Source organism: Olea europaea, chromosome 3 (genome assembly GCF_002742605.1).
Source record: "Olea europaea var. sylvestris chromosome 3, O_europaea_v1, whole genome shotgun sequence".
In the NCBI taxonomy this organism is placed as follows: domain Eukaryota; kingdom Viridiplantae; phylum Streptophyta; class Magnoliopsida; order Lamiales; family Oleaceae; genus Olea; species Olea europaea.
The window spans coordinates 13478092-13497575 of record NC_036239.1 but is presented as its reverse complement, the minus strand read 5'-3'; the positions used below and the strand labels follow the sequence as shown (position 1 = coordinate 13497575).

The window sequence follows — 19484 nt, the reverse complement described above, 5'->3', positions numbered from 1 at the left end:
TTGAGTGATTCAGATGGATTTAATGTCGTCAACAAAAATGTTTTTGAAGCCTCTGAGATGTTTACCAATATTACTGAGAAAGATTTGGATGAAACTAGGACCGTTTTAATATCCCCGACATAGAATTGCTATTTCTTGGGCAATTTCAAAGTGCAAATTGCGCTCCTCATGATTGTATAGCTTTTCATAAGCATTCGATGGATATGTGTCCCCTTTTATTATATCTTTCGTGGTATTCTTTCTCTAATATTTTTCCTACTCAGCTTATCCTAATTAGACAGACCCATATTTTGGGTCATTTTTGTTATAAAAATACTACAAAATTTTTATGTTTTCCCTACAACTTTTTTTTGTAGGGAAAGGTTCGTATTTGTGGGAAAAAATATTTGCAGACGAAATAAATTTGTAGGCACATTTGTGGGGCAAACGTCGAGAGGTTAGGTAAAAGGCGATTTTTTTTTAAAAATTTGTGGGCTAAGGTTTTTCCCTACGAACCCTTTGGAGACAAATATGATTCATCGCGTAAAGTTTTTCCCGACAAAATTATTCGTCTACTAAAGATACATTTGCTCATGAAAAGGTTTCGCTTTTTCCCACAAATTAAGTTGTGGGCTAAATCATGTTTTCCCCTATAAATATTTTTTTTTTGTGTGGCACGAATATTTGTAGGCTAAGATACATTTTTCCCAACAATTAAGAGTTTGTGACGACAGGATAACAGATAATTTTGCGAGCTAAACCCTTTTTTCTCTATAAACAATTTTTTTTGTAGGGAAAGCTTATGTGTAGGCTATTACGAAACAATTCATAGGGAAAAATTAAATTATATTTTTTATATTTTATTTGTTATTTATATTACAGTAATTTTTCAGCGCATTCAAATTAATATAAAGATACAAAACGACAATAAATTAATTAAGAGTTGTAGTGTCAATCAATATAACATTGAATCCAAAATATTTTATCAAAACAAAAATAAAATTCATTCACCAAGTATGATTAAATCTAAACTTAAAAAGAGTAATGAGTATAGCAAACATTCTCTATATCTATTATTATGCACCTAACAAAATAACTCTTCATCCTCATGAATTAGATATACAACTAATCATCACCAAAGTTATTCTCTTCGTCCTCAATAGCATCATCGTCCTCATCAGCATTATTCTCTATTGATAAAGGTGTAAATGGGGGCACAACAAAGACAGGAACTTTACCACATAGCTGGTGCATAGAATGATGCCAAGATTACACTGTAGAATTGAATTGTTTCTCATCAACCTTCATCTTATTTTGCATCCTTCGCTCCATCTTCACTAGAGTTGCATCAGCTACCTTTCAAGCAGCGCGTTCTGTTTCTAACTCTTTCTCCAGATTGTTTACATTAGAAGAAGATGTACGAATGTCTCTAATGCGACCATCTCCCAACCCACGAATTTGATGTCCAGGCTTCGTACCTAGAACAAACATCATGATATTAATTCCAGCATCAGGATCATCTACTGGTATCTCCTCCAAAGGGATATCTTTGGGAAGTTGGTGCTCCTTTGCCTTTTGTACAAGATATTCATACTCTTTGACAAGCATCTCATCCTACAAACACAATTCACAAGATATATAAAGCAACTCATAAAATGAAATTTTGCAAGAGATATAACACAAATGCACACAAGAGATATAGCACAACCCAAGAGATATAATCGATTCTCTAAAACATTTTGCCCATGCCAGTGTCAACTTCCAAAATAGTCACAACAAAATCATACAAAAATTGTCATACTACTTAACATAATGTTAATTTTTCTAGCCTCTATTGATCTAACTTTGCAATATATTCTTTTTGTCTAACTTGATATAAAACATGATAAAGAAAACAAAGTTATAATGCTGAGTCTTTCTCACGTGTTGAGCTTTAGCTACATTATAAGTCCAACGCTTGTTCTTTCCTGTATAAGCGAACTCAAATGTGTCGACTTTGAGAAACTTCGAACCATCCTAATAATAAAAAATCCATGTTCCAAATATTATATTCAAATTCTTAACAATTATAATCAATTAAGTACATGTTGATAACATATAAGTTCACTTCCTCAGCCATCTCCTCCACTATGTACGAGAAAGGGCGTGAACCAGTACGATGATTATACTTCTTCTTTGATCGGTTCACTATATTTGTTGATGATGCCTTCTGCAAAGAACAGAATATACACACTCACACATGACATAAAAAAATAGGAGTAAAAGTTGTGAACTAGTAAGGAGTTACACAATAAATACCTTGAACTTATCAGAGTTGAAATGATTACACAATTCTACCCATTGATCTATACCTCTATCAAGCATCTCTAAAGGGGGATTGGCTAAAGCATTCTCATGTGTCTTGCGCAACTTATAGTATGCACTCAACTCAGCCTAGAACTCCCTATACCTTCCATTATATAGTCTATTAATATAATTTTCCAATCTTAAGCCTTTCAAATCTATCTCGAAGTTCATCTGAAATTGACATAATTAAAAATATTATTAAAATAAAAAGAAACCATAATTATAAGAAACTACCCAATTCTAGAAAATAAGTCATAAAGTAAAACTAAAGGAATTCACAAAATGAAATGACTAATGTGCTTTTAATTTATTCATGTAGTTTTCTTTGACTATTAATTTTCCAACATAAACACATGCACACATATGCTTACTGTGATCTCATCTATAAGGTCCTTTTTCTCACTTTAAGAAATGGTCCTCTAATAACCATTATTCATTGAGCAATGTGATCGAATGATGGCTCCGATATCATGAACTAACAAACTATGCACTCCAGAATTTGTTGCTCGTCTGCTTACTGAATTGTATAAAACTTGAATTTTCTCTCGAGTCGTACGAACGATACGAGAGGTCTTAATTTTTTTACATGCCCCTCGAGTAGGAAGATCATCGAGAGTCCTTGGCAAGTGTCTTGCACCTACACCTACACTTGCAAAATCAATAATAAAAGCCGAACATGTAAATGAACTTCATGCAGTAAGAAAATTAACTATTACCAAATGAACACCCTACCTTCGGAACTCTCTACTTCATCATCCAATGCCTCATCATTTTCTTCAGCTCTACGAACATTTTCACCTTTTGCTATGCCTATCACATGAGTTTCCCATTTTTTTTTTGAATATTTGCTCTTTAGACAATATTTGTGACACATTTAATTCAAAAAGAGATAATAACCTATATAATGAATTCATATTTTCATGCATGAGTGGTTCTTTTTAATTGTGATAAGTCCACAACAATGGTTTTGACTCATAACATGTGCTTTACAAATGAAGACATTTCTAGCAAAAGCTTCTACTTCACTGCGACAAAACAATTTCCAAAACATAAGACAACTAAAAGGAATTTCCAAAACATCATACAACTCAAATGAATTCAGTTCTATCTATGCATAAGTGTCAGGAAGATGTACACTAAAAAACATAAGATTCCTCAAGATCCCACATCTCACTAAACCTTTTTCTCAACAATTCTTAAATGAATAACACATGTATCAGTAGACTATGATAAAGAGAAACTTGACAACTTGAGCAACAACTATCATGCTTATTTTAAGTCAGAATCAAAAACTCACTAAAAAATTGCATAGTACCTGTGCCTTGTTTACAACCTACGTGACGATGAACAACACTCATAGGACGAGAAGGTGGTTGGTCAAGATTGAGGCTAGAGGGACCGTATTTTGTACCTGGATTAGGAAGGGTCCTTGTCGGTGTCTCAAGATGTGTAGGAGTACGATCAGCATCAATCAAATGAGTAGAGAAAGTGGGAATATTTTCAGTGGTTGACCAAGTTCCACTTTTGTGATGCACAGGTAGAGAAGAGTTGGGGGATTGAGATGTCTGAGACAAAGGAGGTACTGACCTATTGGCTTGCAATGATTGTCACAAAGAAAGAGAAGGCACAAACCTAGTAGTGGATGAGCCATCAGATCGTGATGTCTGAAGTAGTAGAGGCACATCTGTGCTCGTCACTTGAGACATCTTAGGTGCTGGAGATACATGAGAGTTCTTAGAATGTTTCTTATGAGAAATTAGATTCATCTGCACAAAAACCAAGTAATAGTTAGAATATAAACATTAGACTATTCCAAACAACGTCTATAATAAAAGGGCAACATGTCAAAGCTTTAATTAGATAGATAAAGCTTGGTAGATGTAATAAATCCTTTTGGTCAACTAATTCAAACATATCATTTTATGCACTTTTGACCATGTCTGCTGATGCATAACAAATAAAATACAGAGACCAAAATATAATTTTAAATATATATTTTCAATACATATGGGGTAGGCATAATGAACTTACTATTCTAAATCACTGTCCTCCAAACCATGTTCATTGATTTTCTCAACCAAGTTGCCATCTTCTCTTCCAAGAGGCCGTCGATCAATGGTTTTTGGATCAATCAACACTAGAGGAACGTCATCTATATGAAATAGTGTTTGAATAACATCATAATTTCGAGCTTCAACCATGTTTCGTACATCTAAAGAAGAAGTCTCTTGATACGCCACATCATTATTGTCATCATTATTATTATACATCTCCTTCCATGGTATATCATATATGTTCCTGTGATCCAACTTCTGAACTACTTTCCAATCACCACCTGCTTTGGGGTCATTTACGTAAAATACCTGTTTCGCCATTGTTGCAAGAATGTAAGGATCATTATCATACCACTGAGTACTAAAATTTACAGATATTAAGTGGTATTCACGTTTAACAAATCCCATCCTACGAGGGTTTGTATTAAACCAGTGACACTTGAATAGAACAACCTTGTAGCGTTGTCTATATAATATCTCAACCACACTTATCAACTTTCCATAGAAGTCTACATTATCGATATCATGATTGCCAGGCACGAAGACACCACTATTTTGCATGGTTAGCTTATCATCTCGTTCTGTAGATATAAACTTTACTCCGTTCACAATGCAACCTTGGTATGTTTCAGCTCGAATGGGGCCTCTTGCTAACTCAAATAGCTCATCATCATACAAGGTTGATTTCGCCTCCCCTAGACTTCTCACCTAATTTTAGAGTAAATAATAGCGAAAATGTAATTATTAAAATTAGTAAAATCATGAAAAATGGTGAAAGTTAATCCAACTATAAAATCACTTATGCGTTCTCGAAACCAATTACGAAACTATTTTCATTGCTATTTCTTTTTATCATTTCCTCATGCTCCCTACACAGCAAGTGAACATATATACTGCATGTATGCATAATATAATTAATCAAACTAAATGCAGAGGTGTTGTACTTACATTAGAGAAGGAAGAACCTCATCACAGTTGTTCAATATGAACCACTGAGCAACCTCCATGTCATCATTCGTGGATGGAATACTTGAACTTCTCATAAATGGTCATGCTACTTGGGAGAAAATAGAAAGTCTCTCTTATCTGGAGCCACCATGAAAGTTTCGTTCATTTCGATTAAAAGGTGTCTCAACATTTTGAAGGTACATGGCACAAAAAGTGAGAGACTCATGTGCAACATATGCCTCTGCAATGGATCCCTCAGGTCGAGCCCGATTTCGTACATATTTTTTGTATGTGCCCAACATTCTACAAATGGATAAACATTGTGATATACATTGATTTAGAAATGTACAATTTAAACCATTTTTAATAAACATGTACCTTTCTATTGGGTACATCCGCTGATAACTCACAGGACCTGTAAGTCTTGCCTCTTCAGGTAAATGTACTAGCAGATGAATCATGGAAACAAAGAAAGCTGGAGGAAAAATTTGTTCAAACTTGCACAATATATACACAATATCATCCTCCAACCTCTTAATGTCCTCCATACATAACGTTTTCGCACATAATTGTTGAAAGAAATTGGATAACTGAACAATTGGCTCAACCACTTCATTTGGTGAATATTTTCGAATACCAACGGAAGTAGTCGTTGGAATAATACAGGATAATCATGGCTCCTCAATTCAGAAATTTTTCCAGATTCGACTACCACATTTCTTGAAATATTGGCAGCATAGCCATTTGGATATTTTACTGATTTTAAAAACTGAAGGAATTCTTTCTTTAAATTTGGCTTCATTGTGAAAAATGGATGTCTTTTAACCCACTTCTCTCCATTCTAATCCAAGCACAAAGATTTTTTTATTACAAGTGATTCTAAATCCTGGCGAGCTTTGACTGTATCTTTGGATTTTCCCTCTATACCTAATATTGTCCCAACAAAAGTGTCACAAACGTTCTTCTCAATATGCATTACATCTAGGTTATGCCTAATTTTTAACTTCGACCAATCCTCTAGCTCAAAGAAAATACTCTTCTTAGTCCAGTTTCATACTTCAAATGTCCTCTTTCTTTTTTTGTCTAGGTTATTAGGATATTTACTAATCTGGCCAAAGTATATGTTCTGTACCTGAGATAAAATTTCATTACCCAATAATTGTCTAGGTCTTGCACGAAATTTGGTTTTCCCATCAAAGGAATCCCTTCTTTTGCGCCACAAATGATCTCATGGTAGCCATCGTCGATACCTCATATAGAAAACGTTGTCACTAAACCATTCAGATGTTCCATCATCATTACAAATAGGGCATGCATTATAACCCTTCATACTCCAACCTGATAAATTTCCATAAATAGGTAAATCATTAATAGTCCACAACACAGCAGCACGTAAGTTAAACGTGGAATCAGTGCTTTTATCATATGTATGCACACCAATTCCCATAATTCTTTTAGTTCATCGATTAGCGGGCGCAAATAAACATCAATGCCCTTGCCAGGTTCGTGTTTGCCAGGAATTAATAACGTTAGCATGGCGAATTCTTTTTTCATGCACATCCATGGAGGCAACTTATAAGGAACAACCACCACAGGCCACATGCTATAAGGTTTGTTCATATCCCCAAGTGGATTAAAACCATCCGTTGCAAAGCCCAACCTTATGTTTCGTGACTTTACTGTAAAATTGGGATACATCTTATCAAATTCCTTCCATGTAATTGTGTCTGCTGGATGCCTCATGTCGCCATCGTCAACTCGTCCATCCTTGTGCGATTTCATATCATTGGCAGTATACATTGACATGCATAATCGCTGTAATCTTGGCTTTATTGGAAAATAGCGCAATACTTTTTGAAGAATCTTTTTCTTATCTTCAGAACTGTTCTGATATCTTGGCTTATTACAAATGGGGCACTTATCTAACCATTCATTTTCCTTGTAAAATAGTGCACAATCATATTTACATGCATGGATTTTTTCATAGCCTAGTCCGAGATCTTTTAAAATTTTATGGGCATGTCGATGAGTAGGAGGTAATTGATTTTCGTTCAGAAGCATCCTTTTCAAGATGCTCATAAGCTCATCAAATTCCTCACTTTTAGTTGCATCAACTCTACAATAAATGTCAGCACAGAGAAATCTTTACAATTAGGGTAAAGTTCTTTTTACTTATCTATCTCTTGCCTACGCATATTTGACGTCTGATTATTTCCCAACGTATCATCCTCAAGTAATATGTCATCTTCCTCTAAAACATCTTGCTCATGATGGTGCAAGGCATGTGGATACATATCATTGATTATTTTCATTACTTGATCATTATCACAATCAATGTCATTAGTCGGTCTTGGGCTGCAAAACAAGTTATTCATAGAGGAACCTAACGCAGTCCCCAATCATTCTCCATGACGATTCCATGTAGTGTAATTGTATAACATACCATGCATGATCAAGTGTTGTCGAATTTCACTTACTAGTCTCCAAGAGCAATTATTACACTTTTGGCAAGGGCACTCAGAATGACCTGTATAATTGACATGGTTGCTTGCAACTCTAATAAATTCATCAATACCTGACAAATATTCAATGCTAGTTCTATTGGGATTATGTATCCAATATTTATCCATAGTTCAGCTGCTGTATATAACTCTACAATGGATATGATACACAAAAATATGTCAACATAACAAATATTAAACGTAAAAGTTTAACTATGAAATTTATAGATCTGTTCCATTAACTAGACTAAGAGCTGCATGCAACACACTTATTTGCCCACACAAGTTTCTAGTCCCCTCCATTTATGATACAAATTGACACCATTACTATAAATAGCCAGTTATATACTCTCATACATAAACATATAGATACATCAAATTGTCGACCAAAGTAAATCGCTTGTTTATATGTGTGTGTGTGTGTGTGTATGTATTATATCCATTGCATCTACTCCTCGTGATGCAGATTCACCCCATCCCTTTCCCCATTCTCACTCTCCTCTAACTACTCATACAGACAAGAAAGAGCTCGAGCCAACTTTATGCATTTATCGCGAGAAAGAAACAAGATGTTGAGGTACTGCCCCAAAGGTAAGATGGCTAAAAGAAAGGGAAAAAAAAGGTCTTGTTCCTTTTAAATTTGAGTTTTGCTATGTGATTTTTTTCTTGTCTATCTGGTCATTTCATATCTAATATTAGAAGATTTGATGAAAATATATCCTTGTTAACTATGGAAACATGTCATCTTAATATTGATCTACCTCTTCCTCTTCGTAACTTGTTCTGATGGTGCATAAATTTCTTTTAAGCTAAACAAAAATATGGTCCAATTACCTTATGAGTCGTCGTCTTTCACTTTATTTATTATCAATTCCATTTATTGACATCTCAGTTCTTATGTTATATATTCTCATCTTAATATCCTCGATTCAAGTGGTTGTAGGGCCTCTGTGATGAAATGTACAAACCAGTGATATATTCTTGGTTCTGCTTATCTTTAGATGAAAAAAACTGATCATTTGACAAGCAAATCATCTTAAATTTACTAGTTAATTTTTCATGCTTTTCTCAAAAGAGAGAAGAAAGATTCTTTATCTACTAGGATCTATGCATAAATCACGCTTTTAATTTCATATTAACAATAATAATAACAACTTGTTAGAATATTGATTCTCTGAAACATCCAATAGCTTTTAGTGAATTACTTTAAGAAAGAATGTTGTATCATACCATCTCACGTTTGAACAATTAAAGATATAGGTAAATTTTTAGATCCAAATAATTGAGAATCCATGACAGGATTCATCTGTTCCATATAGAAATTTTCTTATACATAAATTGTGGTAGGTTTTGGAATGACAAAATTACTTTTGTTTTTGCTTGGACCTACTTAAGTTGTTTGGTACTTCCCATAAGGAGACTTCTTGGATATGTAATAGTCACATTTATTCTAATGCAATCTACTGAGTCCTCTAGTATGTATAAATTGGAATGTAATCTGCAGTAACTTTTAAGGCAATAAGATTGAGTATTTCTAGTAATATAATTCCCATTTTTTCTTGCCTTCAAACTGGTATCAGAGCATTCGACCATTACAAAAATTATTCTCAGAATAAAATAGTAGTAAAATATCTTGGAAAAGAAAATCATGGCAAATCCAAGTAATCTAGTGTCTCTTATACCTCGTTTCAATGGGGAAGATTATGACTATTGGAATCACAATATGAAAGTGTTGCTAAAATCTATGAAGCTCAGGAATATTTTTTATGAAGGTTTTGAAGATCCGGAGACTGAAGATGGAATGACTCAAGCACAAAGAAATGCTTTGAATGAAAAGCGAGAAAAAGATAGTAAAGCCCTTTTCCACATTTACTAGGCAATTGAAAGACTGGTGTTTGAACGAATTACAAAAGCTGAAACTTCAAAGCAAGCTTGGGAAATTTTGCAGACAGTACACCTTGGAGAAGAGAGAGTAAAAAAGGTATGCTTACAGTCCTTGAGATTAGAGTTCGAGAAATTGGAAATGAAAGAAGAAGAAAGTATTTCTGATTACTTCACACGGGTTACTACAATTATAAATCAAATGGCATTCAATGGCGAACATTTAGAAGATCAAAAAGTTGTTGAAAAAGTTCTTCAAAGTCTACCATCAAGGTTTGATTTCATTGTTGCCACAATTGAGGAATTTAAAGACTTGGAAACACTTTCATTAGATGATTTACTTGCATCGTTAAAATCTCATGAACTGCGAGTAAAGCACAGGAATCCTTCACTCCCTGATCAAGCACTCAAATCTCAAATTTCAGGAGGCTCTCATTCTAATACCTTTAGGGAAGAGGACGATCTGGAGGTCGAAGGAGAGGACACCATTCTTTTGGAAGAGGAAGATGATTTCAAAGTGGTGGAGAGTTCAAAGAAGAAGTAAAGGATGATCACACAAGCAATTTTCGAAGAGGTCGAGGTCGAGGATATCATCAAAGAGGTAGAAAAGAATTCCCTGAATGCTATTACTATCATAAAACTAATCATAAAAGTAGTGATTGCTGGTATAAGGGAAAGGAATATGTTGAATGCTATCATTTCCACAAACTTGGCCATAAAAGCAATGAGTGCCGGAACTAGAAAAATAAGGATAAAGCAAAAACTAGTTTCATTCATAAAAATGACTATCATAAGAAGTACACTTCTAAAACTTTGTTATTAACATGTGAAAAAATGCAAAATGATGATGTTTGGTATCTGGATAACAGTGCTAGTAAGCATATGACTGGAAACAAAAGCTTGTTTTCTAAGATGGTGGAATCAGAATTAGGGCAAGTCAAAGTTGGTGATGCTAGAGCTTTTGCAATTAAAGGGATTGGATATATAATGATTGAAACTAAGATAGGAAAGCTTGAAAAGATGTCTGATGTTTATTATGTTCCTGGTTTGCGAAGCAATCTATTAAGTGCAGGCCACCTTTTAAGAAAGGGTTTTGAGATCAATTTACATGATAAATTGTGCATTTTGACCAGAGAAAATCAGATTGTCGCAAAGATCCCATTGGCATCAAATAATCTGTTTCCTATTCAGCTAAAAGTTACTAATGTTGCTTTTCATTTCACTAGCACAAATGGAGAAATTTCGAAACTATGGCATGATAGGTATGGGGATTTAAATTATGGAGCCTTGAAATTGTTATCAGAAAGGAAAATGGTGGATGGTCTTCCTTAGATTGAACAACTGAAAGAAGTTTGTGAGGCCTGCCAACTTGGAAAGCAACATAGAAGTTCATTTCCACACAAGTCATCTTGGAGAGCAAGACAACGTCTACAACTTATCCATTCAGACTTGTGTGGACCAATTCCAGTTTTATCTCTATCTCTTTCATTGATGGCTTTAGCAGAAAAGTTTGGACATATTTTCTTGAAGAAAAATTTGATTGCTTTCATGCTTTCAAAGATTTTAAAGCTGAAGTTGAGAACTTTTCTGGATTTTCTATTAAGACATTAAAAACTGATCGTGGGACTGAGTATCTTTCAAGGGACTTTGAAAAATTGTGCAGAAATCTTGGAATAAGACATGAACTGACTGTACGGTATTCGCCATAGCAGAATGGAGTTTGTGAAAGAAAAAACCGAACCATTATGGAAATGGGAAGATGCGTGCTTAAAAGAAAGCAACTACCACGAGAACTTTGAGCAGAGGCAGTTGCTTGTGCAGTATATTTGATCAACAGGTCACCCTCAAAAAGTTTGAATAACATGACTCCACATGAAGCCTGGTATGGTTCTAAACCAAAAGTTTCACACCTAAAGATCTTCGCTAGTCTTGCTTTTGCCCATATACCGGATGCTATAAGGAATAAATTGGATGATAAAGCTCTGAAATGCATTTTTTGTTGGATATAGTGAAAGGTCTAAGGGTTATAAATTATACAATCCATTGACGAAGAAATTGTGATAAGTCAGGATGTAAAGTTTGATGAAAATGTAACCCTTGAAGGTAATGAGAGCAGTTAATCAATAATTTTTCAAGAAGGAGATAATACCTCAAATGAAAACTGTGACAATTCATCAAGTTGTGGATCCCTTTCACCTCCAAGTTCTTCTAGAAGAGAAGAATCTGATGAAGAGCCACCAAGAACAAAAATGAGAAGATTGCAAGAAATCTATGAGTCTACAGAACCTGCTCATGAAGAAGGTGCTGTATTATTATTATTATTATTTTTTTTTTTTGCAGGTGAGGATCCAATTTTATATGAAGCAACAATCAAAGAAGAAAAATGGAGAAATGCCATGAAGGAAGAAATTGATGCCATTGAAAAGAACAATATGTGGGCGCTTACAAATCTGCCACCAAACAAGAAGCCTGTAGGAGTAAAGTGGGTGTTCAAAACTAAACTGAATCTAGACAATTCAGTCAACAAACACAAAGCTCGGCTTGTAGCAACGAAGTATGTGCAAAGAAAAGGAGAAGACTACAATGAGGTATTCGCCCCGGTCTCGAGACTTGACACTATTTGGCTTATAATTTCTCTAGCTGCTCAAAATAACTGGAAGCTCTTGCAAATGGATGTTAAATCTGCATTTTTAAATGTTTTTATTGAAGAAGAGATTTATGTTGAACAACCACCTGGTTTTGGGAAAGAGGGAGAAGAGCATAAAGTTTACAAGTTAAAAAAGGCCTTATACGGTTTAAAACAATCACCAAGGGCTTAGTATAGTAGAATCAATGCATTTTTTGAAACAAATGGCTTTCATAGAAGTCCACATGAACATACTCTCTACATCAAAAATGGTTCTGATGGAAGTTTCATTATTGTAAGTCTTTATGTTGATGATCTTGTCTTCACTGGAAATAATTTGGCTATGTTGGATAATTTTAGAGACTTGATGATGAAAGAGTTTAATATGATTGATTTGGGAAAATTACATCATTTTTTGGGTATTGAAGTACACCAATCTGAAAGTGGAATTTTTATTACTCAAGAGCAGTATGCTAGAGAGATTCTAAAAATGTTTAAGATGGAATTTGCAAATTCTGTTTCAACTCCATGCATCTTAGGCCAGAAACTCAGAAAGGAAGGAGAAGGAAAGCTTATTAATACCACCATGTTCAGGAGCTTAGTGGGAAATCTGATGTATCTCACAGCTACAAGACCTGATATCTTGTTTGCTGTAAGTTTAACAAGTAGGTTCATGGAAGCACCACATTCAGAACATTGGGAAGCTGCTAAAAGAATTTTACGATATGTGAAGGGGACAATTGATTATGGAATTTTTTATCAAGCAAATGTTCCAATTACACTCTTTGGATACACTAACAGTGATCTTGCCGAAAGTGTTGATGATATTAAAAGTACGTCGGGTTATGCCTTTAGCATTGGAAGTGGAGTAATTTGTTGGAGTTCGAAGAAACAACCAATTGTTGCTCTGTCAACAACGGAAGATGAATATACTGTGACATCTTTTGCTGGCTACCAAATTGTATGGTTATGAGGGATTTTGGAGAATCTAAACCACAAGTAGGATGCTCCTACAACTCTTTTGTGTGATAATAATTCAGCAATTTCTGTTACAAAAGAACTAGTTCTACATGGGAGGACTAAACACATTCGTATGAGGTATCACTTCTTGAGAGAGCTTGTTCAAGATGGATTAATTCAAGTCAAATACTGCAAAATAGAAGATCAAGTAGCAAATGTATTTACAAAACCAATTGGAGGTCAGAACTTCAAGAAACAACTTGCGAGACTTGGAATGAAAAGAAAATTTGGTTTACGGGAGGCAATGTTTGAAAATAAACCAAATTAATGATCACTGATGAATTCAAAATCATTTACTGAACTTTATTTTTTTGTCAAGTGTCTACTAGTATTCTAACAATTGATTGAGTAATTTAAGGAGTCTTCTTAGATATGTAATAGTCACATTTATTCCGATGCAATCCCCTGAGTCCTCTAGTATGTATAAATTGGAATGTAATCTGCAGTAACTTTGAAGGCAATAAGATTGAGTATTTCTGGTAATATAATTACCATTTTTTCTTGCCTTCAATCCCTCACTATAATGAAGTATTAAATGTGGGAGTTTTGTCAATGCTTTCTCTTTTATTTCTCGGGAACTAGATTATGTATGCTTATTTTAATCAATATTTGAAAAAATTACGGAAGAGCTTATCCCTACTCAAATAGGGAAAATGACTCACGCCACCTCATGCAAGCTACTGTCTTGCATAAAAAAATAAAAGTTTGGATATAATGTCCATGTTTCGCTGGTAGATGGCTTGGATAAAAAGATTGATTCTTTGGAAAAGAAGTACGAGACTCTCCATAAGAAACTAGGGAAGATCATTATGGAGTGAGCTAAATATAAAGAAATTAGTAAAGGTGTTGAAGCGTTTACTATGAGAGAAGCTTTCTTGGTGGTTAATACCAAGAGGATCTCTATAGATCTATAATTGACCAAGGAAAACCATGCAAACTATGTTGCTAGGATTGAACGTGACAATTTCATGCCTTAGAGAGGAGTTCTAATTGACTATGTCTAAGCATTTTGCTACTTCTAAGGAAATTGATAATGTAAAGAATGACATAACCTCGCTCCATAATCAATTGGAGAATATTGAGACAAAATCAGCCATTATAGGGTCCAGCCTCTTGAAATGATTGTTCACGAGGCAAGACTAGTTGGGATGCTATGGAAAAAGGGGTAGTAAAATTCTTGATATAATTAGAAGCTTTCATTGGAATATGAACTTTTTGGAGGCTTATGAAAATGATGTCGAGGACACCCTAGCTTCAGAGGTCATCTTCGTCCTTTCCTATTGATCCTTCTCAACCTACAGATTTTCATGCTAGTGGGGTTGTGGTTATTATTAGGCCAATTGATACTTCTACTCTCACTCCTCTTCCTTATTTTTAAGTAATTGTGTATTATTAGGCCAATTGATACTTCGACTCTCACTCCTCTTCCTTATTTTTAAGTAATTGTGTTCTCGAGGAATGACATTCGAGTTAACCACGACGATCCGACTTTTAAGAATCTTCAGTTCTGGGTTAATTTGGAAAGATAGTTTGTATTTGTATTATCTTTTGGTAGTAGTGAAATTTCCTTGCTTTTTGTATAAAATTGCTCGTTTGGCAATCTATTAATGAGATATTATCGCTCTTTTGTATAAATTGATTTTTTGGCAATCTATTTAGGCTCACAATGCTTTACTCATTTGATATTTAGTTATGCTTTGCATAGATGCATTTAAGACTACTGCATATCAACAATACGATTACAAAATTTCGTTAATCACTCTTTACAATAAAGGAAGGAGGATTATTATCTTGCTCTAGCTATGGCTTTTTATTACATCAATACTACACACACGATTACAACATGTTGTGATATCAACTTTGAATGTGGGCAGGTGTGATCTCATCCTTGATGGTAGGGTTTTTCAAGGTCAAAATTAGTCCTTGCATTTATTTGGCAGAATGAGCCTCACTTTTAGTCAAAATTTCATTTAGTGTTACTTACGCCTTTGATTTCAACCTTGCAATGGGTGAAAAGAGGGTCGCCTTCCGTTTAAAAATGCCTGGAGAAGACTCGCGTTGTTAACAATTCTCAATCATGCGACCTTGCTTAAGGTGCAACATTGTTTTGATTGTTTCGTCATTTATGCTTCCCCTAGTACTTGCAAAGTTATCTTTATTGGCAAGTAGGTTTTTCGACTTACCCTTTATAGCGTCAAATACTTGCTTTCCTAAACAAAGCTCTTTAAGCATGTATTTCTTTCTTTCAATAATTTTGTTTTCTTCCCTTCTTTATTACCAGGATAATTTGTTCCTTTAGAACCAAATGCTCTCCTGTAAAATTATATAAGAGTTCAGCTATGGGTACCTTAGGACAATGAAAAAATATTTTCCAACGGAAAATTTACGAAAATTACCTTCAAAAGATGGTTAAGGCTATACCAAACTCTTAAGGCTCGTGTCCCTGACATATCACGGTGGGGATATATGATTCCCTTTATCATTACTATACATAATTTTAAAAAATTCAGGTTTTAGGACTTCAGATCTAGGAGTTTTCAAATGCGGGCCCTCTAGATATTTGGGAGTATGTTTTGTGCACGTTTTTCATGCCTTCTTCTACATAAGGGGACTTTACCATAATATTGATTTCTCTAGCTGAAGGTTGGGTGCTCACAACGTTGATAAACACTAGCGATGTCTCTGCATGCCTTCATTTCACTCACTTTATTCCATCCCCATGCTGGACATGTGGGCCTTTGATTCTTAGGTGCCATAGACACGTTCTCCTACTTATTTCGTAGCCTTTGACTCTCAGGTGCCCTAGACACAATCTACTACTTATTTCATAGCCTTTCCGCTTTCGTTTAAAAATGTCTGAAGAAGACTCGCCTTGTTAACAATTCTCAATCATGCAACCTTGCTTGAGGTGCAACATTGTTTAAAATTGTTTCGTCATTTAAGCTTCCCCTAGTACTTGCAAAGTTATCTTTATTGGCAAGTAGGTTTTACAATTTACCCTTCATAGTGTCAAATACTTGCTTTCCTAAACAAAGCTCTTTCAGCGTGTATTTCTTTCTTCCAATAATTTTGTTTTCTTTCCCTTCTTTATTACCAGGATAATTTGTTCCTTTGGAATCAAATGCTCTCCAGTAAAATCATACAAGAGTTCGGCTATGGGTACCTTAGGACAATGAAAAAATATTTTCCAATGGAAAATTTACGAAAATTACCTTCAAAACATGGTTAAGTCTAGTGGTGGATCTAGAATTTAAGTTCAGTTAGGGCAACTATTGACTGTTGATCATTGATCGTCGGCAGTCAACGATCGTAATAGCGATGTCGTTTACTAATATTTAATTCAAAAGAATTAAAAATTGTTATGTAAATGAACTAAAATTTAAAAATCATATTCAGCTAGGGCAACTGTTGACTGTTGCTCATTGATCGTCGACAGTCAACGAACATAATAGCGATGTCGTTTACTAATATTTAATTCAAAAGAATTAAAAATTGTTATGTAAATAAACTAAAATTTAAAAATCATATACATTGAAAATATATCAAGTTTCAATTTCCAATTTCCAGTACCAATTTATCATTATCACATATGTCATATATCTACAAATTCACAAATTCCCCAATTTATAATTATGAATGCATATTGAATCGAAGTCCTGGGCAATTTCTCGAACAAAACTATGGAAAGGTAGCTTCTTAATACAATTTCCAAATCAATAGTTGTGAATTTTACAAGAAGTCTGAAACATAGAAAAATTGATGTAAGCACAAGCATAGCACTGATCAAAAGTTCTTCTGTTCAATCTATTAAAATCATTTAGATTCCGAACAAAAAAATTGAATAAAAATAAACAAATCAGAGCTTCCAGCGATGCGAACCCAGAACATGCAAACAAGTCCAACCCTTCCGATCCCCCGGTGAAACTTCTTTATAACAAATAATGGCAAAAAAAAAAAAAAAACACACAAAAAGATTAAAAATAAATAAAACTCAGAAACCTGTTGAAGCGACAGCAAGTAAGAAGCATTGGAAAAGTTGATCGAACTCTATAGCCTCAATTCGCAAAGGCTAGATCTGTGGCCTAGGCTGTGGGAATGGGAGACGACGGTCAACGACAACGAGAGTCAGGATTCACGAGTCGTAGAAGAGGTAGAAATTAGAATATAGGGTTTGGAAATTGGAAAAGGAATTGGGTGTTGTTCTGAATATGTGGTTGTGTGAAGGTGTGAAATTGAAATGGCTATGGGAACTTGGGCATTGGGTTGGGTCCCTATTGAATTCACTTAAGTAATAATGGGACATTTATTAAAAAACAAAAAAGGTTCTGTTGTAAAAGCTCTCTCCAAGGATCTTCAAATCGGTGTTTTTCGGGCTCAGTCCAATGTAACTTCTCTACCAACAACCAAAAAAAGGGGATCCGATCCACAACTAATATATTTCACCTCGGTTGCTATTTAATCTTACCCACGAAGGACAAGAAATAATGATAATTTATAGCTACAAAGGCAAGGAGAAAACACCACAAAGGTAGGCTATGAAGGAACCACAAATTACACAAAGTAATAAACCGTTTTGGACATTTCAAGGAGCCGTTTTTCACACATCAAAGGGGGTAGCCGAAAATCTCCTTACTAAATCATACTAGAAAATAGCTAGGGTTATAATCTTATAAATAGTCTAAGGTTAGGCCTCTTAATTGAACCAAAAAGAAAGGTAAATAGGCTAAGATTCAAACCATTCAAGAGGGAATAAAATTAGACCGGGTGAAGCTCATGGACTTGGTTGTTAGATTTATTTCATTCATTGACCTATGCCTATGAAATACATTATCCCATGTTAACATCATAGCTCAAAATTTGTTGGGTTTATTGGATATAAAAAAACCCAACAAATCTCCACCTTGATGCCCAATAAGTCTGTAAGCAATCAAAACACACAGTTAGCACTTGCATAATCAAGGTAGCCAATAAAATTGGATCACAGACCTTACCTCGTGTTTCCAACTTGAAATACATACCATACCTGCACCATGTACTCACCAGGGCTAAGGTAAAAAACACCCAAGTAGAAGCAAATATTCAACAGTAAACAATAAAGAGCAAATATTATATGCAATAACGATATATTATAGGATAACACATAGATCTTTTCAGAAGTACGTTGACACATAATCACCTATTACCACCAAGTTAATCAAACACACGGTCAACCAAATATGCAACAAATGCATACATAACCCTACAAAAAGATCTCACCACACTTATCCCATTTCATGTTGCTCACATCTCGAGAATACATAACTTCTCTCATCATCGACAATGCTCATTAGACTGATCACTCAACTCATGTCTAACTGGTAGGTCTGAATAAATCCTAAGTCCACGGGATAATCCTCTATCACCACATCACTTCTCCCAAACTACGTGGATAATGAGTCTCCACCTAACAGAAGTAATAAAAGTGCCTCTTTCAAACTCCACCTGATTAGGGTCTTTTTATAGATAAAAGATTCTAGACATTTGATCACATCTCCACTCATGATTCAAATGTCACACTCCACATCCTCGTTTCAAATCACAATGTACCTCCAGGCATCTATAATTCAAATTACGAAGAGACATCCAACACACTGCTAATACATCCTATCCCACTATGCATGCAAAGAATTATACTAAGTAATCATATTGCCTCAAATTCATGCAAATACACATATCAAACACATTGAATTGCAGCATAAAATCATGCAATAGAATTAGGCAGTCACACATATGCAGAAATGATTACACACAGATGCACATGCAGTAACTAGATTTACTCTTAATAAACCTAACTAAGGTCATCATTCGACCTTAAAGCCAAATTCGCCTCACCTCTCATCTTACCCTTCAACTTATCTTTCTTCTTGGGACAATCCCTAGTAAAGTGCCCATACTTACAATAGCTGTAACGCCGTCTACCATTTGACTCGTCCCATCCCTTGCCCTTTTTCTTACTACTCTCATCACTCGAGTTATTACTCGAATCACTACAGTCTTAAGTTTTACTCAAATTCATTTGCTCAAACTTTATCCGACTCCTCATTATATGGAACTCATCCCTCCTCTTATCCTCCTTTTTAGCCTTAACCT

General features: G+C 34.8%; 1 protein-coding gene across 10 annotated transcripts; it reads right to left on the bottom strand.

The window, feature by feature from the left end:
• Positions 1 to 922: 922 nt before the first annotated feature.
• Positions 923 to 17606, bottom strand: LOC111386691. Of its 10 annotated transcripts, XM_023011157.1 has the most exons (8): positions 5706 to 11812; positions 5328 to 5630; positions 4357 to 5087; positions 3641 to 4091; positions 2278 to 3135; positions 2087 to 2188; positions 1903 to 1995; positions 923 to 1593 (listed from the first exon to the last, which is right to left on the bottom strand). In XM_023011157.1, exons 5-8 carry the CDS (start codon positions 2341 to 2343, stop codon positions 1339 to 1341), a joined length of 516 nt encoding a protein of 171 aa, XP_022866925.1. In that variant the 5' UTR covers positions 2344 to 3135; positions 3641 to 4091; positions 4357 to 5087; positions 5328 to 5630; positions 5706 to 11812; the 3' UTR covers positions 923 to 1338. The 10 variants fall into 10 exon arrangements, 3 of the variants coding, with proteins under 3 accessions (XP_022866925.1, XP_022866933.1, XP_022866940.1); XM_023011165.1 differs by lacking the exons at positions 4357 to 5087; positions 5328 to 5630; positions 5706 to 11812 and adding an exon at positions 17355 to 17606; XM_023011172.1 differs by lacking the exons at positions 4357 to 5087; positions 5328 to 5630; positions 5706 to 11812 and adding an exon at positions 11859 to 12013.
• Positions 17607 to 19484: the final 1878 nt, after the last annotated feature.

Excerpts from the sequence above, each read along its gene's own strand:
- LOC111386691 (XM_023011165.1), bottom strand. The coding sequence starts at position 2,343 with ATGCTTGATAGAGGTATAGATCAATGGGTAGAATTGTGTAATCATTTC. Across the intron at positions 2,189-2,277 it reads TCAACTCTGATAAGTTCAAG|AAGGCATCATCAACAAATAT; the intron begins GTATTTATTGTG and ends TGTTCTTTGCAG. Across the intron at positions 1,996-2,086 it reads TGGAGGAGATGGCTGAGGAA|GATGGTTCGAAGTTTCTCAA; the intron begins GTGAACTTATAT and ends TTTTATTATTAG.